We start from the raw sequence: 26,031 nt of genomic DNA, 5'->3' as shown, positions 1-26,031 counted from the left end.
TAAATGGATGGCTAAATGAGTGAGTAAGTGAATGAGTGAGAAAGTGAGTGAGTGAGTGAGTAAGTGAGTAAGTGAGTGAGTAAACAACAAAGTAACAAGTGAATTGATGGCTAAATAGGTGAGTGAGTGAGTGAGTGAGTGAATGGATGGATGGCTAAATGAGTGAGTGAGTGAGTGAGTGAGTGAGTGAGTGAGTGAGTGAACAACGAAGTAACAGGTAAATGGATGGCTAAATGAGTGAGTAAGTGAATGAGTGAGAAAGTGAGTGAGTGAGTAAGTGAGTAAGTAAACAACAAAGTAACAAGTGAATGGATAACTAAATGAGTGAATGAGTGAGTGAGTGAGTGAGTGAGTGAACAACAAAGTAACCAGTGAATGGATCGCTAAATAAGTGAGTGAGTGAGTGAGTGAGTGAGTAAGTGAGTGAACAACAAAGTAACAGGTAAATGGATGGCTAAATAAGTGAGTAAGTGAATGAGTGAGAAAGTGAGTGAGTGAGTGAGTGAGTAAGTGAGTAAGTGAGTAAGTAAACAACAAAGTAACAAGTGAATGGATGGCTAAATAGGTGAGTGAGTGAGTGAGTGAGTGAGTGAGTGAGTGAGTGAGTGAATGGATGGCTAAATGAGTGAGTGAGTGAGTGAGTGAGTGAACAACAAAGTAACAGGTAAATGGATGGCTAAATGAGTGAGTAAGTGAATGAGTGAGAAAGTGAGTGAGTGAGTGAGTGAGTGAGTGAGTGAGTGAGTGAGTAAGTGAGTAAGTGAGTGAGTAAACAACAAAGTAACAAGTGAATGGATGGCTAAATAGGTGAGTGAGTGAGTGAGTGAGTGAATGGATGGATGGCTAAATGAGTGAGTGAGTGAGTGAGTGAGTGAGTGAGTGAGTGAGTGAGTGAACAACGAAGTAACAGGTAAATGGATGGCTAAATGAGTGAGTAAGTGAATGAGTGAGAAAGTGAGTGAGTGAGTAAGTGAGTAAGTAAACAACAAAGTAACAAGTGAATGGATAACTAAATGAGTGAGTGAGTGAGTGAGTGAGTGAGTGAGTGAATGAGAAACAGTTACACTGTGTGTGTGTGTGTGTGTGTGTGTGTGTGTGTGTGTGTTTGTGTGTGAGAGAGAGAGAGAGAGAGAGAGAGAGAGAGAGAGAGAGAGAGAGAGAGAGAGAGAGTGTGTGATTAGTTTTGGCCTTTGGGCGGCGCTCGGCTGCTTGTAAACAGAGTGACGCCAGAGTATTCGCAGCGCAGGGAAGCCGCACGTCAGAGGCATAATGGCGGAGGCTGGTTGAGAACGAGAATTACTCCGTAAATCGGCGCTGAAACCAACTTCACCGCCAGTCGACTGAAGTGATCGGTGGCCAAAATGGCCTGCAATCTGAGCGAGGACAGAAAATACGAGCGAGACAGCGTCAAGCCCAGCGGCTTGCGCGTGGACGGCGGCGAGAGCCAGGAACAATTGTCAGCCTCTACCACGACTACATCCAAGCAAAATGGCGATCAGGCTGGATGCGAAGACGAGCAAATGACTGAACAAGATGCTTGCGAGAGGCGGAGGAGCGGGCTGTCAGATTTGAAGGGCTGCAGCACTTCGCCTTCGCCGTTGCTCCGATCAGCCGAGGAGTGGCCGCGGAAGACCTTCCAAATCCCTCGCAAGATCAAGGAGCGCAAAGGTTTTGTCCCCCCTTTACTCGCATTCCTGAACCTGTAACTGGGCTTCTTGTGCCTTGCAGTCTGTCTTGCATGCCTGCTAGCTGTACTAACCGCCACCGGCTTTGTCCAGTTAGCCTTGTTATTGTCACTTTTAGTGCTTTTACCGCACGTGTCCTGCTTTACTTGTAACTCTAACAATTGACTGTTCATTTGAGCTCGTTAGCCACCACATGCAAATGTAAGTTAGCAGAAGATGGCTAGCTGACTAGCAATTCCTCCAGTACAAGACGGGTAGCAGGGTATTGCTTAATGCAGGAGATTCTCTATGCCCTACATTGTGTGGCACTTCTGGCTCGTAATTTGAGCCTGGCTCTGCGAAGTTGCGACGTCTGTGCCAGCTTCATAGGTAGTTAAGACAAGCCTGGCTTCAGCACTGAGCTCCCTCACTTCTGCCACTCCTCATTCAGCACCAGCACATCTCCCACCTAAACATCAACTCAGTCTCCTCTCTCACAACATCCAAATGGCTCGAAACGTTTTAAATAGCAAATCAGGCAACCATGGGCAAGTCTCCGAGTTAAAACCCAAAACAATCATCCATGTGGCCATGCTCGCCTCATTCGACCCTTTAACAATCAGTGCAAAGCGATTAGGTTTTGTTTACATATACTTCCATTCACTTAGATTCAAAACTAAGCAGCAGACAGTTTTCTTACACTGGTATTGTCACCTTGTGTTGTTCTTTTTTTGTGTTCCAGTTCATAATAGCCCTAATTTGACCCGAATGGCTTGTTTTGTTCTAGTTACTGTTTATTAGCGTCAAAAGAAACTGATCACTTTCATGCACTCAATTCACCGATTAAACGATTCCTGTACGTCTCCGCGTTCATATTTTTTTATTAACTGTTGCGGCTTATTGTAGTCAGTATTCTTGTACTGTCCCGAATGCCTGGCAATAAACTGCATTCTGATATGACATAATCTTACTTTTCTTTTCTCTATTCTGATTTTCCAGGTCTGCTCCAGCAGATAATGCCAGAATCATGGGAATTTGAGGAGCTTTTTAAACTGCTCTCTTCCTCATACCTGGATGCATCATCTCGAGGAGCTTTCACCTACACTAAAGCATGTCTCATTCACAATGAGCTCCTGGAGAAAGAGGTGAGATCGCTGAATATTGTGAGGGGAAAATTATTTTATCCTTGGGACCAAAACTAGTGTTTTTACTTTCTGTGACACCGGCAATTCAAGTCTATGCTTTTTTTTTTTATAGTTCAAGGTGGTAGTAATTTCAGCTCTGTTTTCATTGGGAAGTTATTTAAAAAACTGTTGTTACTAAAGCCAGCCTGATAGGTGCTCAATTTCTGATTGGTGTGTTTTGTAATTTAATATGTTTTATTAGCAGCCCTCACATACAAATGCCAGTTTGAGTTCATGATGTCACAGACTAAATTAAGTTTAGATTGTGAGAGGCCAAGTTTTGAGTACTATTCTTGGTACCGTTGAGATTACTGTTATTTATTTTTACTAAAAATGTTTCTAACTTGCGTTTGGCCAGTACATAGAGAAGAAAAGGGAACTCAAGCAAGCTGGACGGACAGACACTGAGCTTACTGACTCCTACGCTTTTCTGCTGCCTGATGCAAAAAAGGTGAGATTAGCTAAATGTATCTCTGTATAAATCTTATGTATTTGTCTATTTTGTAATCAACAATTTAAACATATCTAAATAAAGAGCAGATTTAGTTTTGTTAAGGTGGTAAAGAAGTGTAAAAGTCTGAAGGATTTTGTTCCTGTATTTAAGGACATAAAAAGATATGTAACAGTTGTGCCTCTTGTTGCAGACTCGCTGGATCTGTGAGAAGGGCCTTTCAGTGGGGCATGCACGTATTAACAATCTGGGAAATCCCAGTAAAGGTGATACTAGGCTTTACACAATGTGTGTTTGTCTGTTCCATGCTACACCTTTTTGTAAATAATAAATCATACTCACATGTTTTAGGTAGTCAGAGTTTTTCTACCATATAGGACAATATTTTCCAGATTTATGTTTTCTGATCAGGAGCTTTATATCTGTAGTTAGTTGACAAACAAATCCAACAAATTGTGATTGGTGCTCCTGTCTGATATCCCTTGGCCCTTTTTTTGTTTTTCCTATGGATATTCTTCCTGAGTTTTGATGCAAAATTGCAAATCTTCTGCCATCAGAATATTTCTGATTTAGAAACCTGTTGTTACTTTCTTTATTAGGAATTTACTTATCAAAATATTCAGATTTGTTGCAAATGAATCCATTCGAAGCCGGTGCTTCTGGGGACATAATCATATTTAAAGTCATGAAGGTAATATTTCTTTGATTTATATCACACTTAGAATGTAATCTATATTTTTTGTTGTTGTTTTCCAATGGTCAGTGGCTGATTATGTTGTTTGTTGCTGCTCTGCAGGGTAGATTAAAAAGCATATTTGAAAATATGCCCAAGAGTAATCTGGAACTTGTTCCTAAGTTTGACTGCCACATGCACAAAAATGCCAGCAAAGTTACCTCATTATTGTCATATAGGGCTTTTGAGCTCACTCAGGTATTGTGCATTGATTGTTTCCTATTACTATATCATAACTCAGCATTTGCATGTGTTATTGTTACATGTTATGATTGTTTACTCCCATGTCATCTGCAGCAATACTTTTATGAGTTTGCTTTTGAGGAGCTGAGGACACGGCCCAGACATGTGTGTCCCTATGCTGTGGTGTCTTTTCAGTACAAAGGCAAAGAGGCAGCCACAGCTGCTCACAGGTACATGACCTTTTCTTTGTTGTACTAATACCTGATGGCAATTTCTACGGAAGGTCTCCTTAACTGGGATTAGCTGTTGCATATTATTCCATCTTTTCTATTGTTTTCAATTATAAAAATGATCATTGCAGCTCTAGTATTTAATTAATTTAGACTCTGTTCACCAATTGTGTTTTATACCATTGGATACATTGTTTATTCTCATTTTTTTGTAGATTGAACAGTGGCGTGTATGAAGGACATAGAGGTAAGCTTCCTTCATCTAGAGAAGGGGTGTTCAATCTTATCCAGAAAGGGCCGGTGTGGGTGCAGGCTTTTATTCCAACCAAGCAAGTCCACACCAAATTCTACCTGTTCAAATCTAATGATCATTTTCAATGACTATCAAGACTGAATAAATGAAAACCTGCACCCACACTGGCCCCTTTATGAAAAAGATTGGACACCCCTGATCTAGATTGTCTCAGTTTTCTCTGGGGATTTTTTGTGTTAATAGTAGATTTTTATTTTTCATTTTTTTCAAGAAAATGTATTTATTCTCATTCAAGTATATGGCAGGATTAAAGTTCCTGTTGTATTAGCTCTGTAAGACAAACTGATTGGTATGTTGTTTTGCAGGATGGCGTAGGTATACAGTGTGGAGTGGTCCGTTAGTGAACAGGGGAGAAGAGTTGTATCATGTGTGCATTCGGTCGCCCAACCCCCCCTTTCTGCCATTCAAACTGTAAGTGACCTTAAATGAAATTGTAAATGCAATTTTGAAATCATATAATATAATTGGATCAGATGATTTCCTATATGTCTGAGAAATGCGAATGTGTCTTTTGTGGCGGTATTATTACTGAATTATGTTTTTGCTTCTTTTTAAGTCCGGACAAAATTGACATAAGTATGGCAATGCACCTTGATCAAGTGAGAAGGAAAATTCCCTCTACACTGCTTTCATGGGACGCATACAGCGACACACAAGAAGGTAATTAACAACTATAATTTTATAATTTGTCAAGTATAATTAACAATTACAACAAAAAAATCATAAATGCTGATGGCTGTCATTTCTACCATTTTTATAATGAGGAATAATATTTCACTGTCTAATTGTTCTTTTACCCATGTTATTGTTATGTAATGACTTCTGTTATTTATTGTTGTTTTCTATGAAGTAATGAAATGTGGGCTGTACTGTAGCCTCTTTGATGTCATGGCTAAGACCAAGCAGGGAAACTGTTTGTCTGGCCTGCTACACAAAATGGAGAAAGAGAAAATGGTGAGTTGTTTTTACATGAAAGGTGTACATACTTTTGTAAACTGTTATTAAACATACTGTGCTAAATGCGTTATTCCCAAAAAGCGTTGTCTTCTAAGTTTTCCCAGCATTTATTCTGTGTTTATCCAGGTTCTTGTGAAGCCACTGGCAGAAAGGGGCTTTCTTTTCCTCCTGTCATCATCTCACTTGCACAATTCTAATGGTACACTCATGGTGCATATTCCTATTTACACATCTGTTTTTTGTTGTTGTTTATTATTTCATGCAATGGCATTGTCTTTTTCTTTTGTTTTTTCTAAAATGAAGAGAGGCGAGGGAGAAGCGACAGAGGATTGCAGGCACTTTTTGTTTTTCAAGAATCAAGAATTACAGGTAGATTAAGTAAGTATGAGCCTGCATAGATATATATTTTTTGTTTTTTAATACTTAGATTAATGCATTTTGCGTTTTTTCCCCCATCCCTTTCAAAGTGTCCAAGCACGCTGGCCTACATGTGGACTCTCTGGTTCCGTTAGAGCCTAAAGACCCAAACACTGAACATATAGAGACATTTGCGCCAGCCCTGCACCATTCTTTCTACAAACTGCGCTCAAATCCACCAAAAGATCTGGCGAGTGCAGTGAAAACCCAGGCCCTGGACTATCTGAGTTTGAGGGAACAAGGCTCAGGACGGCTTTTCTCTGTGCCTGAGTATAGATCAAACATGGATGAACGGTCTGGGACATACCCACCAAAACGCTCCAAGAGCATGGACTTAATGTTGAATACATATGTTCGTGCACCTGCAAACTTCCAACTGGCTATATCATGCCTGCAGCAGGACGTGGAGGAAAGTGGTCCTCCTATGGTTGACGAATACAGTCCTGTGTCTGACTGGAGTGGCTCAAGCAGCACCAAGACTGGGCTGGCACAGTCTAATGGTAGTGGTGCTCAGAAGCCCCAGGGCGAGTATGATAAAGACAAGATGGAGAAGCTGCTGAAACTGATCCAACTGCACAAGCGGGCACTGGGCAAGGAGGATGGAGCCATGCAGGACCACAGCGAGGACTGGGAGCCTGCAGGGCACAAGCGGAGGCCTGAGGGAGACATCTCTACCGGAGTCAGCAAGTACCAAAAGACCGAAGTGGTTAGCAATGGAGAGATAGGAAGAGGTAAGACTCCGTAGCCTGACCAACAGAGTGGGGTCGTCTGTGCCATGAGAGATCTTCACGCACTTAGAATACAGTGTTCTTTAAAGTCTTAACAGGTTCTTTACTTTCTAAATTTGTTGTTTTTGGAACAATCCTCATTTGGAAAACTGAAACCTGTCTTAATTTTTTAAATAGACAAACTCAAAATGAATACTTCAGAATATCTTGTACATGATGGCCATCTATGCCATTTTGTCTTGTTATTAATATTGTGTTAGATTTACCAATTGCAAAGCCATGTAATGCCTTAACTGAAAAATAGTCGTCTTCTTATTTGAAGCCTCCGCCTGCATGTGGTTAAGCCAAATATTAATATTTTCATCTGCATGAATTATAACCTACATTTGGATTTATAAATCGATTGCACACCATCTTCCTTTTTCAAAGAACTGTTCTTAATGCATATGCCTTCGTTAACCTCTGTGATGCAGGAAGTCTTGAAGCACATAGGGGAGGAGCTACAGATTGCAAGATGCACAGCTTGAGGAGCACCTGCCTGTCCCAGATACAATGTGAATTTAAATTGGTGTTCTTTTTTTCTCCTGCATCTTGCAGTTCCTCAGGGCGAAACGTCAATGTCTTTGTCGACAGTTATGGATGGCATAGGGATGTGTGACACAGACCTGCGTGATCACGTTAGCCACACCACACCCATCCAGGACACGCAGACTCTGCTCAAGATCTTGATTAGTGCTCTGAAAAAGGTATCTCAAAGCTCTGCTTCTGCTTCTGCCACCACTGCACCTCTTATGCTGCCCACGCAACTCCAGGAGAGCCTGGTACCTGAGCGGTCGTGTGAGCCAGCCGAACCAACTGCCCACTATGAACGCAATTCAAGAGCTAGGCACACAGAGGAGGAGCAGGTCTCACAGGATTACCTAGAGGTTTGGGATTTACTATGTATTCTCATTAAAAAAATTTTTTTACATAAGAATAAACTACAATTGTTAATTACACAATAAATAGCATTTTTCTCAGTTTACAATTATATAAAAATGATCTTCACTCGTACCTGCTCAGGTTGTCAGAAATGTCTCTCTTTATATTTATCACAATACAATCCAGTTTTCTCGGATGTACATTTGTTTGGTCGTAGTCTCTATCTTTCTAGCATCTCTGTATAGATAAACAAGCTATTGTTTTTTTTAGATAGACGTATTAAATTAATCAGTGAGCAGCCTAACATAGCTGTTCCCAGTGCAATCATAACAGCCTAAAACCGTTATAGAAGATTAACGTCTGTATATATATTTAAATGTATTTTATAGTCAACACTCCACATGTGCTTACTATATAAATATTATGTATGTATGATGAGTATTTGTGCAGATGTTCTTTTCCTCATTGAACAAGCATTGGAGATCCCATTAAAAGGTTTTCTGTTGCATTGTGTTGTTTAGGATCAGATGGCATGCAGTATTGGCAGTATGGATATGTGCAGTCCATCCTCCAGCTTTGAGCAACAGGTGCTGGTCCCTGCTGAAGCTAGTCATAATCGCTTACAGTGGCGAACAAACTCTACAGGTATGTTGAGGTTCTTCCACACCATGAATAGCATGAGCTCTGTAAGGGTAAAGTACCACCGTATTTTCCGGACTATAAGCCGCTACTTTTTTTCCATGCTTTGAACCCCGTGGCTTAAACAACGAAGCGGCTAATATATGGATTTTTCCTGGGTTTTTCCCGGTTTCACAAACTTCAAGCCAAAAAACTGAACCCCGTAACATTAGACTAATGAAATTGCCGAACAGGCATGAAAAAACGCACTTCGCCTGTGTTCTGAGCTGCACGGCATCGGGAGAAAAGCTTCACCGATGGTGATTTTTAAATGCACGGTGATGCCAAAAGAAAAACTCCAGAGAGATATTGTTGTGAAAGGAAGGAGGAAGACAGTAAACAATGATTTTCTTGGTAGGCTACTGTTTAGATACAAGCCATTGTAAGGCGTTGAGTCTGGGTCATGGGAGAGCTCACTAACTCCAGTTGCAACAGAAATCATAAAAGCACAGACAGGTTTCCAAAACTCTTGCTTTTTTTAATTTTTCTTGGCAACAGTGTTACGGGTTAGTCAAAGAAACTTAGAAATGAGCATCAGAAAATGATAAGGAAATATTCCTCGGCCTTGCACACATGCAGTAATACCGGAAAAATGCGGCGGCAGGCTATTCCCAAAATGCCGCTCTGCTCTTAATGGAGCCACAACATATTTCACCCGTTACACCATGTAACAGACACTGTCTTTCGTTAAAGCCTGTGTAAAGTTTATTAGTTTCAATGTAGACACCTGCGGCTTATAGACAGGTGCGGCTTATTTATGTTAAAAATAAAAATCTTTGCAAAATTCAGTGGGTGCGGCTTATATATGGGTGCGTTCAATAGTCCGGAAATTACAGTATATACTTGCACATATTTACAGTGCCAAATAATGATCTATGTTAATGTTTGTCTTTATCATCTGTTTTGTCATTGACACATATAGTGATAGACACAAATATGGCAAAACTCACTAATTTTGTTGCCCAATTCTATTGAATTTTTATATTCTAAATGGGAGTACAAAAGTAGACATGGCTAGATGAGTTTGCACATTATATTATGTTTGTAAAAGGAGCTGACATTATTCATAACATATCTAATTATTCTATAGTGTTTCCAGTTTAATGTTACACATAGAAATTACTTTTATTTGTAAAACTTTTTGTGATAATTAGACTGCTTATAATAACGTTGCATTAACTAGTATCAGTATATCTTTGCGTGACATTTTAATGTAATTGTTTTTTAATACAGTAATTTACGCTTTACGAATTTACGTTTGAATCTTGCGCCCCTGGTTTTTTATGCAATTTAGAGAATTGCATTTGCCACATAACTAATTAGTTTAGCTGATTTTCCCGGCCTCGCGGATAGCACGAGAGACCAAAAAATTTATATATTTATAAAATAGAATTATTCATTGAAGTAAAATTAATACAGTACTTAATACATAAAATAGCATTTTTGGGGTGGCATCCGTTTATCGTGGTTTTTCGTTTATCTCCGGCGGCTTTGGTATGAAACCACTGCGATAAACGGGATTACTGTAATTTTTTCTAAATTATTTTTGTAGGCAGGTGGATTAGGTTGAAAGACTTCTATTCCAATGTGCTGATTTTTCTGATACTTTTTACATTTATTTCAAGTAATTTTTTTTTTCTTTTTTCACAGCCACAGTCCCAGTTACTGTGGGGGAGGAAGGGACATCTTATATATCAGTAAAGGACAGATCAGTGCCAACAGTCCAAACCTTGGACTCCATTCTGGACCAGGAGTTTCAGTCTCTCTGCACAGGCATTCAGGAGATGATGGAAAGGCAGCATATATTTTATGTTTCCCAGCCTACAATTCCTCGGCAAGAGGCTACACCAAGCAGATTGGATTCCACCTTTTCTACATATGTTTCAGAATACATTTCGCCTTTTCCAGTACAAGGTTATATCAGCATGTTATGTGAAAAAATGAATCACATGATTAGCTTACCTGCTGCTCCTCCTTTCCCTGTTGTTCCAAATGAGGCAGTTCAACCTGTTCTTGCTCCTCCTCCTCCACCTGTTGCTCCTCTTTCTGCTGCACTTACTGCAGCTCCTACTGTTACTCCTGCTGCTGTCCTCCCCTCCAAACAGTCAGCTTTAAAGACTTTGAAATCGCAGGAATCCTCACACAAGACAGCCAGTAAGCAAATAACACCCGTTTCAACACCGACATCAACCCCTGGCTCTACTCCCACCCCTATTCCACCTCCAGCTCTCAAGAAACAGCCCTCACCTACCAGCAAATCTCACCACGAGAAAAAGACAGATGCAAAGGTTCCAAATATTGCAGACAGTCCTAAATGCATGCTAACAGTAAACACTGGTTTCCCACTGATACCCGAGGTGCCCCCTGAACCAGCGCAGACAGGTGCACCAGGAAATGACATGATTGGCCAGATCAAGCCAGATGTGCTGTGCACACTGATGGAGATCATGCAAATGAATGCAGTACGTTTTTACATTCAGCGGGGGGATGAGGAGGAAAACAAACTCTGCACTGAGATTAAGGTAGGAATCTATATTTCTCTCTATATATATTTATTTATATTACATGTATAAATCACTATATTTAGATTGCTGTTGTCTCAACTATATGTTCTGTTTGTGACTGTCTCAATTTATCAGAGTTATTTAGAAAACCTTGGCAACATTGAGTGCAATCCTCTGAAATATCTGGAAAACAACTGTCAGCAGAAGTTTATGGTCATCATTCAGAATGAAGACATAGCTTCTCGTGTTCACAAGGTTAAATTATTTTATAAATAAATAAATATATATATATATAAAATATTATTTTCTGCATTACAAATAAAATTACCATACAATAAGTGTTACATATTCAGGAGATTTACGGCACTCGTTTCTAATCTTTTTCAAATGTTTTATTCAGATTCCAGCATTGGTGTCATTAAAGAAATTAAATACAGTGTATTTTGCTGGTGTGGACAGCTTAGATGATGTGAAAAATCGCACTTACAATGAGCTTTTTATGTCTGGAGGCCTAATTGTATCAGACGAGTTCATCTTGAACCCTGACTTCATCACTTTAGGTAAGTTCTTGAATGGATAAAGAGATCTATTTAGATTTTAAGTTGGTAAGGATCAAGGCTAATAACTGAAAGATGTTACAATTTTGTCACTATGCAGTTCCAGAAAGTATGGCAAGTCTGCCTGTTTGGGCTTCTTTGGCTCATCTAAAATGTCAAATTAGTTTTTATTTTACATCATATTAAAGTTTTTAATCCCTACTCACACGCCATCAATCCTCCAAATTTCCGTTGTGGCCGATGGCTTAATGTTATTTGTTTGTGTTGCAGAAAAGCTTCAAGTATTTCTGCAGTTCCTGGAGCAGCAGAGCATGCCATGGAAATGGAAAGTTCACTGTAAGACTCAGAAGAAGCTGAAAGAGCTCAGCAGGTTAGTGCTTAGTTGGTGCTAAAGCAAAGAAACACCTTGTTTTACTACACCAACAAATTTATTTTATTTTATTTACCGTTATTTATTTGACTTTGATTGCTTGGTTTTTTGAGTGGCATGTTTTTGTTTTGACACTTCTTTAAATAAGTTCCTGCCAAGACTAAGGTGGCAACCTCTCATTTTTGTAGATGCTTTGATGTTTTTCCGCTGACACATTCTCCTCACTGCCTCAGAATAATGCTCTTTCTCTACTCACACAGGTCAAACTCTGAAGCTCTGGATCTACTGAATCTGCTGACAGCTTATCAAAAGAAGCACCTGGTGGAGTTCTTACCTTACCATGAGTGTGATGCTCTGTCACGACAAGCTCCAGATCTGGACTGTCTGGTGAAGTTACAGGCTCAGCACACACAGCTACGACACATCATCTTCCTCACAGGTACAAACATGAACTCTCAGATAGCAATAGACATTGATCCTGTGTATTTACCCCATGCCTGTTTATTTCTCCTTTAAGTTTACTTTCTAATGATAAATTCTAGGTTTTTAACAGAATAAAATTTTTTTAACAGATCAGTCTATTGATGAGCCCAAGTTCTCTAGTAATGGGATCATCACTGCTAGCCTGAATGACATCATAGTAGACTTTGAGAGCCTGATAAGCAGGAATAAATCAGAAGACTGCACCCAGCCCATTGTCCTGCCTCCAGGTAACAGCCACATTGTGGGGTTGCAAATAATAAGGTTTTTGTATCCACAATGAATTGGAATGTCTTATTTTCTTGAGCAGATCTAAATTGTTGTCTTGCTTTATGTCCCTATTCTCATTCTTTCTTTATTTATTTTTTTACCTACAGAGTATCACTTTATCTCTGGAACACCCTCTAACAGTCAGTAATACTTCAAATTAGAGCTGTACAAAGTTGTTTTATATTGGAATCAGAGTTATATTTTAAAATAGTTAATTACTTATGCTTTTGTATGGTCTTAATCTCATCCCTCCAGAACTAATAGTTTGTGTTTTGTTTATTTTTATTTATTTATTTATTTATTTATTTTGTTCAAATTAAAATTGCTATATATTAGGGGTGTACCGAATGCAATCTTTTCTACTTGCGAAACATTGATAATTTATTAAGGAACTGATTAAGTTTGTTTAGTCTCTGCCTCATATATCGAGGGCATTTTTAAAAATTATTATTAAACTTGAAAACAATGGTGGGGTATAAAAAATAAACTAGAGTTAGTGCAGTCTTACTGTGGCTACTCATTTCATCCTGGAAATAAGATTTGCTTTGTGCATGCATGACGACACTAAAGAATCCATAGCACTAGTGTTAGCCACTTCTTGGTTAGCGGCTATCTGCTTAGCGATATGGATTCTCTTGAAATAGGGAAATCCTGACAATTCCACATTTTAATAGAGTGAATAAAGGAAAGTTCGAAGGAATTAAGGCATTTGTTAAAATATGCTGAAATAAGTGGAACAGTTAAGTAGATTATATCTTTAGAAAATTAAATTCTAAATGTAAAACACACACATACACATCTGTATTACCAGAATGGGGTCTAATAACTTTAAAATATTTTCATAAAATCTTTCCATTTATTACATTTTACTTAAAGTTTTATTTGTGCTAATTTAATAGATTACTCAATTTAATCAATATAATTAGTGTATTGCATTCAATTAATTTATTCTGTTTTATTTTTTATTTTTTATAATTAAAAATGTAAACTGTTCAAATGTTGATGATCACAAATGTTACAGTTTTTCCTCAGTTGCTTCGGAGCGTTTCTCAGATCAGAAATGAAATTTTTAAAAGGTCTTGTTTAACCTCCACATCATGTAGTGCACATCACTTGTGCATATCATAAAAACATTTCTCGCCGCTTTAATCAAATTGCGAATGCTTTGGCACAGTCAGTTAATTGTTTCGGTTTCCTACATTATCAGTTGTTTGTCATGTTGATCAAAATATATTATACTGGTTTCACCTGAATAATCTTATCCCACAAAACATCTCGGCATCAGTTCATTGTATGTCATTGAATGCAAAATGGTTAACCAGTTGTCATGATGAATTGTGCAGATGAATCCTGAATGTGACTAATGTAGGTGAGTGTTCGGCATCAGATCAACCAATGATCAGCTAGTTCTCTTAAACAGGTCAAAGGTAAATCTCGTGAACCTTTAATTAGGGAGTGTATAAAGACAGAGCAAAACACAGAATAGAAATTTCTGAAAATTAATAAACAACCAAGAAATGAATAAACACTAGTACAGTACAGAAAAAGCATGAACCATGTTCCGTCTCTTGCAATAAATATAAATTAAATATGCAATCAAATAAATACATTTGTGCTGCTGAAATTCATAGATGCCAAACAGAAGAAATTCAGCCTTGTGCATTTTTAATCATTGTAATCCAAACCATAGTTTATATCAAAAAGTATTGAAACTGTGCACTGTCATTTTGACAACATTTAAACATTTTCACAATTTTGTTTGAACAATGACTAAAGGATTTGTCATTCTGATGGTAATTAGATGTTCATTGACACACATTACTTATGAGAGATGAACTAAGGATTTTGAGAAAAGTATAGGCTTTTGCAAGAAATCCATTGTGTTGTGCTATTTGTACACATTGTTTTGAGGATGCACGTACTGGTTTGCAAATATTAAGGATGATTCTAGAAATGCTCCAACGCAAATGAGGAAAAACTGTTATCATAATAAACTGAATTAATAAAAAAATAAATACAAGCAATTTTATGTTTTGCATTTCATTCCTCTAATAATGATAAAATTCTGCCGAATCGTGACTTTAAACCGAGGTACATAGCAAAACCGTTAATTTTGTGTACAGTTAGACCGCAAATAAATATAAAAAAAAATAAAAAAATTTATATACAGTGAGGAAAATAAGTATTTGAACACCCTGCTATTTTGCAAGTTCTTCCACTTAGAAATCATGGAGGGGTCTGAAATTGTCATTTTAGGTGCATGTCCACTGTGAGAGACATAATCTAAAAATAAAAATCCAGAAATCAGAATGTATGATTTTTTAACTATTTATTTGTATGATACAGCTACAAATAAGTATTTTTACACCTGAGAAAGTCAATGTTAATATTTGGTACAGTAGCCTTTGTTTGCAATTAGAGAAGTCAAACATTTCCTGTAGTTTTTCACCAGGTTTGCACACACTGCAGGAGGGATTTTGGCCCACTCCTCCACACAGATCTTCTCTAGATCAGTCAGGTTTCTGGCCTGTCGCTGAGAAACACAGAGTTTGACCTCCCTCCAAAGATTCTCTATTGGGTTTAGGTCTGGAGACTGGCCAGGCTACGCCAGAACCTTGATATGCTTCTTACAGAGCCACTCCTTGGTTATCCTGGCTGTGTGCTTCGGGTCATTGTCATGTTGGAAGACCCAGCCTCGACCCATCTTCAATGCTCTAACTGAGGGAAGGAGGTTGTTCGCCAAAATCTCGCAATACATGGCCATCCCCTTCTTAATACAGTGCAGTCGTCCTGTCCCATGTGCAGAAAAACACCCCCAAAGCATGATGCTACCACCCCCATGCTTCACAGTAGGGATGGTGTTCTTGGGATGGTACTCATCATTCTTCTTCCTCCAAACACGTTTAGTGGAATTATGACCCAAAAGTTCTATTTTGGTCTCATCTGACCACATGACTTTCTCCCATGACTCCTCTGGATCATCCAAATGGTCATTGGCAAACTTAAGATGTGCCTGGACATGTGCTGGTTTAAGCAGGGGAACCTTCCGTGCCATGCATGATTTTAAACCATGACGTCTTAGTGTATTATCAACAGTAACCTTGGAAAGGGTGGTCCCAGCTCTTTTCAGGTCATTGACCAGCTCCTCCTGTGTAGTTCTGGGCTGATTTCTCACCTTCCTTAGGATCATTGAGACCCCACGAGGTGAGATCTTGCATGGAGCCCCAGTCCGAGGGAGAATGACAGCCATGTTTAGCTTCTTCCATTTCCTAATGATTGCTCCAACAGTGGACCTTTTTTCACCAAGCTGCTTGGCAATTTCCCCGCAGCCCTTTCCAGCCTTGTGGAGGTGTACAATTTTGTCTCTAGTGTCTTTGGACAGCTCTTTGGTCTTGGCCATGTTAGTAGTTGGATTCTTACTGATTGTATGGGGTGGACAGGTGTCTTTATGCAGCCAATGACCTTAAACAGGTGCATCTAATTTAGGATAATAAATGTAGTGGAGGTGGACATTTTAAAGGCAGACTAACAGGTCTTTGAGGGTCAGAATTCTAGCTGATAGACAGGTGTTCAAATACTTATTTGCAGCTCTATCATACAAATAAATAGTTAAAAAATAATATATTGTGATTTCTGGATTTTTTTTTTTTTAGATTATGTCTTTCACAGTGGACATGCACCTACGATGACAATTTCAGACCCCTCCATGATTTCTAAGTGGGAGAACTTGCAAAATAGCAGGGTGTTTAAATACTTATTTTCCTCACTGTATATATTGTATATGTATGTATGTAGGTATGTATGTATGTATGTCTATATACTATATTATACTTTACTATATATAATATATTCTATACTACTATGTAGTAAAAAAAAAATATATATATATATATCTAGCATTGCCTTTCATCTCCAGCAGAGCCAGATGTGTGCATGGAGGAGGAGGACATGTCCCTTGACTCTGATGAAGATGCTACAATGCAAGTAGGGGTGAGGGCAGCAGAGAAGGAGACTGCTCTACCGCCTGAACCTGTGACTGAAGACGTTCTACACCCTCTCTCTGACCTACACAGCACAGATTGTCTGTCATCTTGTCCTGTAGATTACAGCATTCTGAAGGCGGCCATCTCACAGTATAAAACTTCAAAGCAGTCTGGAACCTCCATAGATGAGGAGGAGGACAACTTGGCTAGTTTTGGCGTGAACCCCCACCAGAGCTACTTGTACCCCAACTCGGCACAATGGAGCCCCTATTCCGGTTCTCCTGGCTTTCACATGAGTTCTGCCTATTCCTCACCTGCATGCTCGACCTTGCAAGGACAGGAGTACAGCCAAGTGAGTAGCAGAAATGTTACCCTGGCCAACACTGTGCCCCTGTCCCAACCTCCTAATCAAACGAACCCCAACACTTCTTGTGTGAGCCAGTCTGCTAACCCTCCACCTACAGGCCTGTCCCAGGCATCCTGTAGCAAAGGGGATGCAAATCGTGAAGGGCTGTCCTGCTCTCAAGCCTTGCCTCAGGCTCAAACTCCATCTGGTGCTGGTGACTGTCATTTGTTTTTGCCTGGCTCTCAGGATGCACAGACAACAGCCACTGAACCTCTTGCCTTCTGTTCTTCTTCCTCTGTACCTTCTACTTTGCCCAGCTATCCAGATGCTCCTGTATTCCCTGGTCCCATACCCACACCCCCTGGACCACCCATGTATAACTGGACAGCCCCAACAGGGGCACAGGACAGCTATACACCTGGTATGAGCCCGGCAGTTTTTGAAAAGAATGAAGGCACAGTTTCAGCCGAAGGATTATCTATTGGGACTGGAAATATAGTTGATGAAAGCATGTCTGGCCCACCACCATCCTCCATGCAGTTCCAAGAAATAGGGTCTGAGCAGAGCAGCACATCAGGCAGTGTAATGCCCAGCAATCAGGGCTGTAGGACTTCATTAAACTCTTGTACAGAGAGCCACAGAGGTGGCATTACACCTGGCCGTGGAATGCCTGGAGGCTGCATGCCTAGCAATCCCAGAGGGCTTCTACCACGTCCTGGAGTCACAAAACGTCCTGTGTGTCGAGGAGGGCCGCATGGACCAATCCCACACAGTGGGAACCACATGTTCGGTCCCCGAGGGCCCATGCCAGGTCCTATGGACATAAGGCGTGGAGGCTTTAGAGGAAGAGGGCCCCCTATGCCTATGAGATCCAGACCAGGCAGAGGGTCACTGTGGGGAGGTACGCACTGTAATCGGGGCTATGGTCCTCCGAAGGATTACTACTCAGACTACACTTACTAAAATGTTGGGAGCAGTCAGGACTTACAGACTACTGCCATACAGAATGTATATATTCAACATGAAGAGCACATTAAATTTAAGAAAGAAAAAAAATAAATACAAAATTTGGTTTTGTACCATTTGTTCATCAAATCAGAATGCGTCCAGGCCCGTGACTCTTCTTTAACGAGTTGTTTGAAACCTTGTTCAGACCACTATATTTATATCGCCAAGAAATGTAATTACCTTTCAATGTATTATTTTTGTTGTTGTTTTGTTTTGTTTCTTTTGTGTTTATAATTTTCAAAATGGATAGTGAACAAGGGGCAAAATGCAGACAATATTTTTTTAAAAAGGAAATTGTGAATCACTTCATTTTAGCCTTTTTTTTTTTTTTTTTTTTTTTTTTTTTTTTTACATTCTTGGTTGTACAAATGTTCTATTAAACAAGGTTGTATCAAACATTGTGTTGGGTATGTTAGCTTGCGGTATGTGTGTGTGTGTGAGTGTGTTTAATGCAAGGATTGATTGTTTACAGATGTCTTTTGAGTCTGTTGAAGCTCAATTTTTTTTGCTGGCTGGCCAACAGAGGGCAGCTTTTCTCTTGCTTGGCCCAGATGTCATCATCTTGTAGAGATGATTTTGTTTTTGTTTTTTTCGTCGTACACTTTTGTAGATTTGTAATATAACTGCCCTGTTTGTGTATTAATTTCATCAATATATTGCCCATTGTTAATGAAAGAACAGTTACAATTCTTTCATTCAGGGACTTTTCAAGTCAAGTCAAGTTCTTTCTCCCAAGGTCTGATCGAAAGCATGTAGCTACAAGTAGCAAAAAGCACAATCTGTAATTTTAAAACACAGCAGTAGAGAAGCAACACTTTTAAGGTTAATAACACTATAATCTCACTGTTCATTTACACTTTATGCTTAAAAGTACGTATGCAGCCATTTGCTTGTATGTGTCCATTCCAAACCCATTGGTGTTAAAACCGAGTTGGTTTCTTTCGCCAATGTAACAGCCTCCACTTTTTATAAAGGCTTTCCACATAATTTTGAAATGTGGTAAAGTACAGTCATTGTTTCACTTCATCCCAAAGTTGTTCAGAGAGCTCAGGGCGCTTTGCAGACCATTGAAGCTCTTTAAACTAACTGGCAAACCATGTGTTCATGTACCTTACTTTGGGCAGAGAGGCATCGTTCTGCTAGTACAGGTTTGTACACCGTGATTCCAGTAAAGGGAGATTTATTGTAATGCTACGATTCTATGCCTAAACACCTATGTTTCTGGTTTATATATTCAACCATGTAGTCTCTTTCTAAGGTAATAGCATATCAGAGCCAATTTATATATAGTTCTATGAAACAATTTAAACAATGACACTTTTGTAGGCAAACCAAAAAAATGTAGACAAAGATGACAGATTTGTTTGTGTATCTCTTGCTGCAATAACTGCATGAAGACTTTTTTCCCCCTGATGCTTTTCCAGGCTTATGGATTGTGCTTCTAAATATGCTGGCACTCACAAAGGACTTTCCTAATTTATTTCTGAATGCCATGACTGTTCAAATGGGATATTCTCACTATTTCTATGCGTAATTAAAGAAATACCCAAATGAAATTGCTGCATAACTCACCCAATTGCACGTGACAGATGTCAATAATCAAAATTAAGACTAAACCAAACCTTTTATCATGACTGTGGCAGCGGTGAGCCACACCTGCAGAAGACCCTAATTGGGGCGCTCTGTTTCAGTCCGCTGACGCTGATAAAGAAGAGCGAGACACCAAGCTGAGAGAAAGACGAGTGCACTCTGGTGAGAGGAAAATTGTGAAAATTAAAAGAAATATAGAAAGCTCTGCTTGGTGAACTGTCGCCTGTGTCTCTTTCTTCCAGCCTCTTCTTTTCAGGTGATCCGTGTGTTACCAGACATTACCACTTTTTTGGAATATATTTTAGTGCTCACCTCTTGTTGAAAATCCCACTGCACCTCCAGAGGGCTAAATTAATTCTAGTGCCTTAGCATCCTCCCCTTTGTGTCTTGTCATCAATGCCAAGCTGGAGGTAACGCTTTCTTTTTTTTTTTTTTTTTTTTTTTTTTTTTTTTTTTTTTTTAATCCACAGCCACTGGCTACTTCTCTCTGCTGAACCTTGAGAAACCTTGATGGCAGGGTACAGGCTCTAATCCCCGAGTCTGATTATAAATGTTTCACAAAGCCACTGCATCCCACTTCCACAGGTCAGACTTCGATGCTTCAGTTAGAACATCCTAAATTATGGATCATTGATTTCACTGGTTCCCTTGGAAGGTGGTGTTGATGAGGCACTTGAGCATAAACATCTGTACTATGCTGAAAATGCTTCACAGCTAGTATAACATACTGTTTTATTATTAATAAATATAATATAATTATTATCTCAAGTACATTTTAAATAGTCCATACTTTAATTGCTTTATTTTTTTTTATTGATTCTTCACTTCATTTATGTGTTCGCCTATTCAGTTTTATCCCACGTTTATACCACTGAATGAATTTATACATGTTAATTAAGATATTATTATTGTATAATAATGTATCACATGCCACTCTCTTACTCTTCTTCTTTCGGCTGCTCCCATTATGGGTTGCCACAGAGGATCATCAGTCTCCATACCCCCCGTCCTCTACATCTGCCTCTTTTAAACCAACTACCTGCATGTCTTCCATCACCACATCCATAAACCTCCTCCTTCCTCCTTCCTGGTGGCTCCATCCTCAGCATTCTAATACCGATGTACCCCATGGCCCTCCTCTGCACATTTCCAATCCATCTCAATTGTGCTCAATCCCTCACCTTTTCTCCAAAACGCAATCACATTCCTCGCTGGTGGTATTAAATGTTCCATCACAGATTCCTTAGCAAATTATGTAGTTTTCTGAATTAAAAGAATCAAATTGAATAGGTGAAGGCATGTAGTGCCTCATTATCCCTATGCCCAAAGAGGTTAGGGTTCTAAGAAGCATTATCTATCTAGCATTTTATATATATATATATATATATATATATATATATATATATATATATATATATATATATATATATATATATATATAAAATTATATTATGGATTCATGCTACTGGTGCAAAATTCTTGAACAAACATCTATGTACCTCATCAGAAATTTATATTCATCAGTTCACACCAGTTTTTTCCATTCTTACTGTCTAGTTTTGGTGAGCCTGTGCCCACTGCAGTCAAATTTTTTTTTATGTTCTTGACTGACAGAATTGGAGTACTGCAATTGTAGTTATCAGCTTCATGGGCTAATGTGTTGTGTAATCTGGGTGGCACTGAATGTTCATTTATTACAGCTAAACGATGTTGAGGTGTGCAGTGATTATGATCAAATGCAAACTGTAGTCCAGTGTCAGTGTAGCAGACGGTTTACATTAACTACAGAGGAAAGTAGAGGAGAGGAAAGGAGAGGAGAGGAGATGAGAGGAGATGAGATGAGAGAAGTTACTGGTTACTCAAGAGCATGTTTAACTCACCCAAGAGAGAGAGAGAGAGAGAGAGAGAGAGATCCCTTTTACATATGGACCAAGAGGTTGCATTATTCTTTATAATATTGTACTGCAAATTGACTAAATTTAATAAAGCACCAATTCATACAAGATCTTGAAGCCTGGTTAATCAAAATATGTGGTATTTAATAATTTTAAATTAAGCCATTTACCGAAGAGCAAGTAAGGTGACACAAAATTCATGGAACAGCTACACATACAGTATTGGAATAACAATACAAAAAAAAAATACAATAAAAAAGAAACAGTTTCATTATGACAGCAGTCAGAATATCTCCTTTAATTTCCTTAATTATTTGGACATTAAGGGTTCAAAATTCCATTTATAAATTATTTTATTTAAAAAAATAAAAAATAAAAAATGCTGGTATTGCAGGTATCACACAAGGATTTTCATTAAATAATCAAGCATGGAATAATTGTTGACTTTTGGAATAAAGGAGAATTGACAGAGTATAAAACTGGCTTTGCTGCTATGAAACCACCTCTTTGCCTGCTACATCTCAATTGAATTTGCATGATTTACATACAAGTGAATGGCCTGCCCACTTTTATCCGCACTTTCATTTTGTGAGATTTGAGAGATAAGAAAAAGGACAAAGCAAAGCTTGAAAATTGTCAAACACCCACATTATTCTTAAAGTAATCTGGTAAATCCAGATCTGTTCATGTCCCTGCTCAGATAATCTGGTCATCCCTGCAATGCAATGCATGACACTGTGTGTGTGGGAAGGGGTCTATGAGCAAGCCTGTTATATAACTAAGTGCAGCTTTGCCTCTGCACACTTGCCATATTTAAACATCAAAGATTTAATTTCTTCTGTAAATGTTATATATTTAAATTACAGCATAAACCAGCAGCAAATAGTGCTAAACACTTAACTAATTTGAATAAACTAAATTAAACCAACAAACTTTAACGACAAAGACCGCTAGACAACACTGTCATGGGCTATGGCTACGTAACAGTCCCCATAGAAATTTATGGAACACGACACATATAAATGGTTTAAAAATAGAATGAGCAGAATCTTGAGAATGTATACTGTATATTGTAACTACTGAGCTCTTGAAAACTCTTTTAGGTCTAAAAGGGCATCTGTGCAGATTAAATTATCTGAAAAATGAGTTAAGATTACACAGTATGAAGACTTTTGCCCTAAGGTTGTCATTTGATTCACCATTAAATACAAGATGCCAACACAAACAACTTCATCCCACACCCGTCCCAAATTTAACTGCAGTTCTAGATTCAGGGGACTGTGCTGTTGTGATTCTATACAGTCATGCTATTTTGCTGCCAAAATATTTTCAAAGCAAATGATTAAGAGAATGAATCCTGGTCTTTATATTGTTTGCTATATAGTCACTCCTACACTGCTATGTGCCAGTCAAACACTATTTAATCAAAGCCTTAAGCAATATTGCTTCACACAATTTGACCCTTTTATAGCAAGATGGATGTTTGTAATATAAATGTATACTATGAAATGTCATAGAAGAATAACAGAAAGTAATAGTATTTTATTTGTCATTTTTCAGATTCATAAAATACATTCCACAGTCATAGCTGTCTATTAAAGCACATGCTGAACTCTTTTAGTGGGATAAATAGAGGTAAATGCAGTCAAAATAGACATAATTTTCATTTTTTCAGCATTTGCATATCAAATTGTAGCAGACTTTTTTAAGAACAATGAAAATTCAGTGGTTGTTATCATGTGCTGCCTATATGATCCTTATAGTCTTCTAGTCAGCTTTACCCTCTGCTGTAAGGTGCGTATTTGTTTCCTCCATGAGTGGCTCAAGGAACACCAAATGTTTGTCTAGGTTAGATTTATCCATTAGCTTCAAATTTGCAGTTGGTGAAACTCCAAAGATGAATGCCAGAGACTGGTGGTCCTCACGAAAGCTAGAGATTGTTGATGAGTTTGGTGGGGCTCTGCAGCAGCCACACCTACAAGGGGTTAAATATAGATACACAAGTATGAGAATGAGAGTGATGGCACAACTCATTAGTGTGGTGTAACCGGTGCTGAAAGGTTCTGTTCTTAAAAGCTGAGGATATACAGTTAGGTTCACTTCACGAGTTTCGTTGATCATCCTGACCTTGTCCACAGCTAGGCAGCGATAGATTCCTGAGTCTCGCATCTGGACAGATAGGATTTCCAGACTGCCATCTTTGTTCAGCTGCAGAGTACCATTCTGAATCAAGTAAGTCATGTTGTCTTGGTGAGGAATAACCCAGGAATAAGAGAGAACCACATTACTGAGTGTACCAGTACAATCTAATCTGACCTGATCCCCTTCATAGACTATCATGTCAGCTTTGGGAGAAATCAAAGAAATCATCTTTTCAATAGTGCAGTTATCAAAGAAGCGAGGGCTGTGGAGGAAGTTGACTGAGATGAGTGGATCTCCAAACATTCTACATGAATATTCATTCTTAAAATCTCTTACAGCTTCATAACCTTCTTTTTCCCAGTGCCAAAAAATACGATATGTGGAACAGTCACATTCCAAGCTGTTATTATGTATGAACAAGCCTCTTCGTAAAGTTAAAGGCAACAGAACAATATCGTCCAGAGGCAGTCGTGTTATGCGGTTAGAAGAGAGGTCAAGAGTGACCATCTTAGGATGGCTATGTTTGCGAATGGAGAAAAAGGGGAAGTCTGTAATTTGGTTGAGGCTCAGGTAAACCTTCTTCAGGTTGCTCAATCCAACCAGAGCATTGTTTTCCACGTGGGTTATGTGGTTGTTGTAAAGTAGTAATTCTTCCAACCCCAGCAGGTCTTGGAAAGGGTGTTTCCCCACTATCTGCAGTCTGTTGGATGAGAGGTCAAGATGATGTAGAGTGCTGGTGTTGTGGAAGGCTGCTGGACTGAGCAGAGAAATTTGGTTATGAGCAATGCGCAGGACATTCAGCCTGGACAGTCCATGGAAGGTGCCTGGTGCCAGCCATGTGAGCCGGTTGTGGCTGATGTCTAGGGTTGAAGTGCTGGGGGGTAATACAGAGGGAAATCTCTCCATACCTACAGACCCACAGTTTACAATGTCCGAGGTGCACAGGCATCCTGGAGGACAGTTAGCGTCTGACAAATGAAACCAGAAAGCTGTTAAAACTATCCACGCTGTAGAGGTCATTCTGCTTCCACAGGTCAATAATAAAATACAGAATTTAGAATCCTGGATAGACAAAATAGGGTCTTTTCATTCTATGTACTCCCCAGATTAAGATATTTTTAAATAGCAACACCCAAATGCATATTAAAATATGTAATATGCAAACTCAGACGAGAACATTGTATACTTAGCAGTATGCAGTACTCACAAAATGCAGTCAAAGTGAGGTTCAAACAGTCACGTTTTGGTTGCTCCACTGATCATTTCTTACTGCTTAAAAAAAAAGTAGATTTCTTTCTAATCCGAATCAGTAACTGTCCACAGAGCAGTCCTTTCCAGTTTGTTCCATATGAGACACATATCCATCGTCTAAATGAAAATTGCAGTAAAACATGCACTAATCCTTGATCCCAGATTTACCTACCTTCTGCAGAATCAAAATAATCTCTCTCTCTCTCTCTCTCTCTCTCTCTCTCTCTCTCTCTCTCTCTCTCTCTCTCTCTCTCTCTCTCTCTCTCTCTCTCTCTCTCTTGCTTTCTCTCTCTCTTGCTTTCTCTCGCTCTGTTTTTCTCTGTATGTATGTCTGTGTGTGTTTGCGTGTGAGCCTGTTTGTTTTTAATCCCTTCTGGAATTGTTTCTATTCACATCCTTCTTGCTTAGAGTCTACATACTTTCACACTTTAAGTCTTTTTCCTGAGGTTTCATACATCATCATCATATGTTTTTACTTAAACTATCCTAACTGCTTTTGGAACATAATAAGTGGAATTCTGTATAGTATACATTGAATTTTAAGCATTACCTCCCACCCCTTGCTCCTGAGTAGATGTCAGCTGTTATGTGAGTGCTGGTCATGCTAGCCTGAGGTTCTTTTCTACTGTCACAGCACATCAGTCTTGCATTGATTACACTTCACCATGTGCCGTTAGCACAGTGTGACACTGTGAGCCACACGATAGACCTCCAGTGAGCCAGAGCTGTTTCAAAAGGTATTTTTGAAACCTTTTAAAAGTATTTACAGTGCATCCGGAAAGTATTCAAAGCGCTTCACTTTTTCCACATTTTGTTTTGTTCTAGCCTTATTCCAAAATGGATTAGATTCATAACATTCTGTAAACAATACCCTATAATGACAACATTAAAAAGGTTAGTTTGAAATCTTTTCAAATTTAGTAAAAAAAATATAACAAAAAAAAAATCACATACATAAGTCAGCCGTGAATAAGACAGCCTTTGCTATGACATTCAAAATTGAGCTCAGGTGCATCCTGTTTTCATTGGTCATACTTAAGTTGTTTCTACAACTTGACATGAGTCCACCAGTGGTAAATTTAGTTGATTGGACATCAGAGCACAAACCAAGCCATGAAGTCCAAGGAATTGTCAGTAGATCTCAGAATTGTATCGAGGCACAGACCTCGGGGAAGG

General features: G+C 38.9%; 2 protein-coding genes across 6 annotated transcripts; one reads left to right on the top strand and one right to left on the bottom strand.

Moving 5' to 3' along the window:
* The first annotated feature begins 1,192 nt into the window (after positions 1–1,192).
* tasorb (transcription activation suppressor b) lies at positions 1,193–18,036 on the top strand. 4 transcript variants are annotated; one of them, XM_083521594.1, is made up of 24 exons: positions 1,193–1,668; positions 2,664–2,809; positions 3,207–3,299; positions 3,493–3,565; positions 3,899–3,990; positions 4,096–4,230; positions 4,330–4,445; positions 4,661–4,692; positions 5,064–5,169; positions 5,315–5,418; positions 5,609–5,712; positions 5,842–5,914; positions 6,019–6,093; positions 6,183–6,863; positions 7,458–7,786; positions 8,303–8,426; positions 10,110–10,981; positions 11,099–11,218; positions 11,364–11,523; positions 11,791–11,890; positions 12,151–12,329; positions 12,463–12,600; positions 12,748–12,780; positions 16,560–18,036. In XM_083521594.1, exons 1-24 carry the CDS (start codon positions 1,362–1,364, stop codon positions 17,930–17,932), a joined length of 5,565 nt encoding a protein of 1,854 aa, XP_083377720.1. In that variant the 5' UTR covers positions 1,193–1,361; the 3' UTR covers positions 17,933–18,036. The 4 variants fall into 4 exon arrangements, with proteins under 4 accessions (XP_083377720.1, XP_083377721.1, XP_083377719.1 ...); XM_083521593.1 differs by having other exon boundaries at positions 1,212–1,668; positions 16,557–18,036; XM_083521595.1 differs by lacking the exon at positions 12,748–12,780 and having other exon boundaries at positions 1,204–1,668; positions 16,557–18,036.
* A 3,561-nt stretch (positions 18,037–21,597) lies between these two features.
* LOC310741586 (amphoterin-induced protein 3) lies at positions 21,598–25,040 on the bottom strand. 2 transcript variants are annotated; one of them, XM_083569518.1, is made up of 2 exons: positions 24,812–25,040; positions 21,598–24,572 (listed from the first exon to the last, which is right to left on the bottom strand). In XM_083569518.1, exon 2 carries the CDS (start codon positions 24,508–24,510, stop codon positions 23,230–23,232), a length of 1,281 nt encoding a protein of 426 aa, XP_083425644.1. In that variant the 5' UTR covers positions 24,511–24,572; positions 24,812–25,040; the 3' UTR covers positions 21,598–23,229. The 2 variants fall into 2 exon arrangements, with proteins under 2 accessions (XP_083425644.1, XP_083425643.1); XM_083569517.1 differs by lacking the exon at positions 24,812–25,040 and having other exon boundaries at positions 21,604–24,637.
* Between the last annotated feature and the right edge of the window lie 991 nt (positions 25,041–26,031).

This window comes from Silurus aristotelis, assembly GCF_946808225.1.
Source record: "Silurus aristotelis genome assembly, chromosome: 19".
Taxonomy (NCBI): Eukaryota; Metazoa; Chordata; class Actinopteri; order Siluriformes; family Siluridae; genus Silurus; species Silurus aristotelis.
Note: the sequence above shows the minus strand (reverse complement) of the source record. Positions and strands in the feature narration are given on the sequence as shown.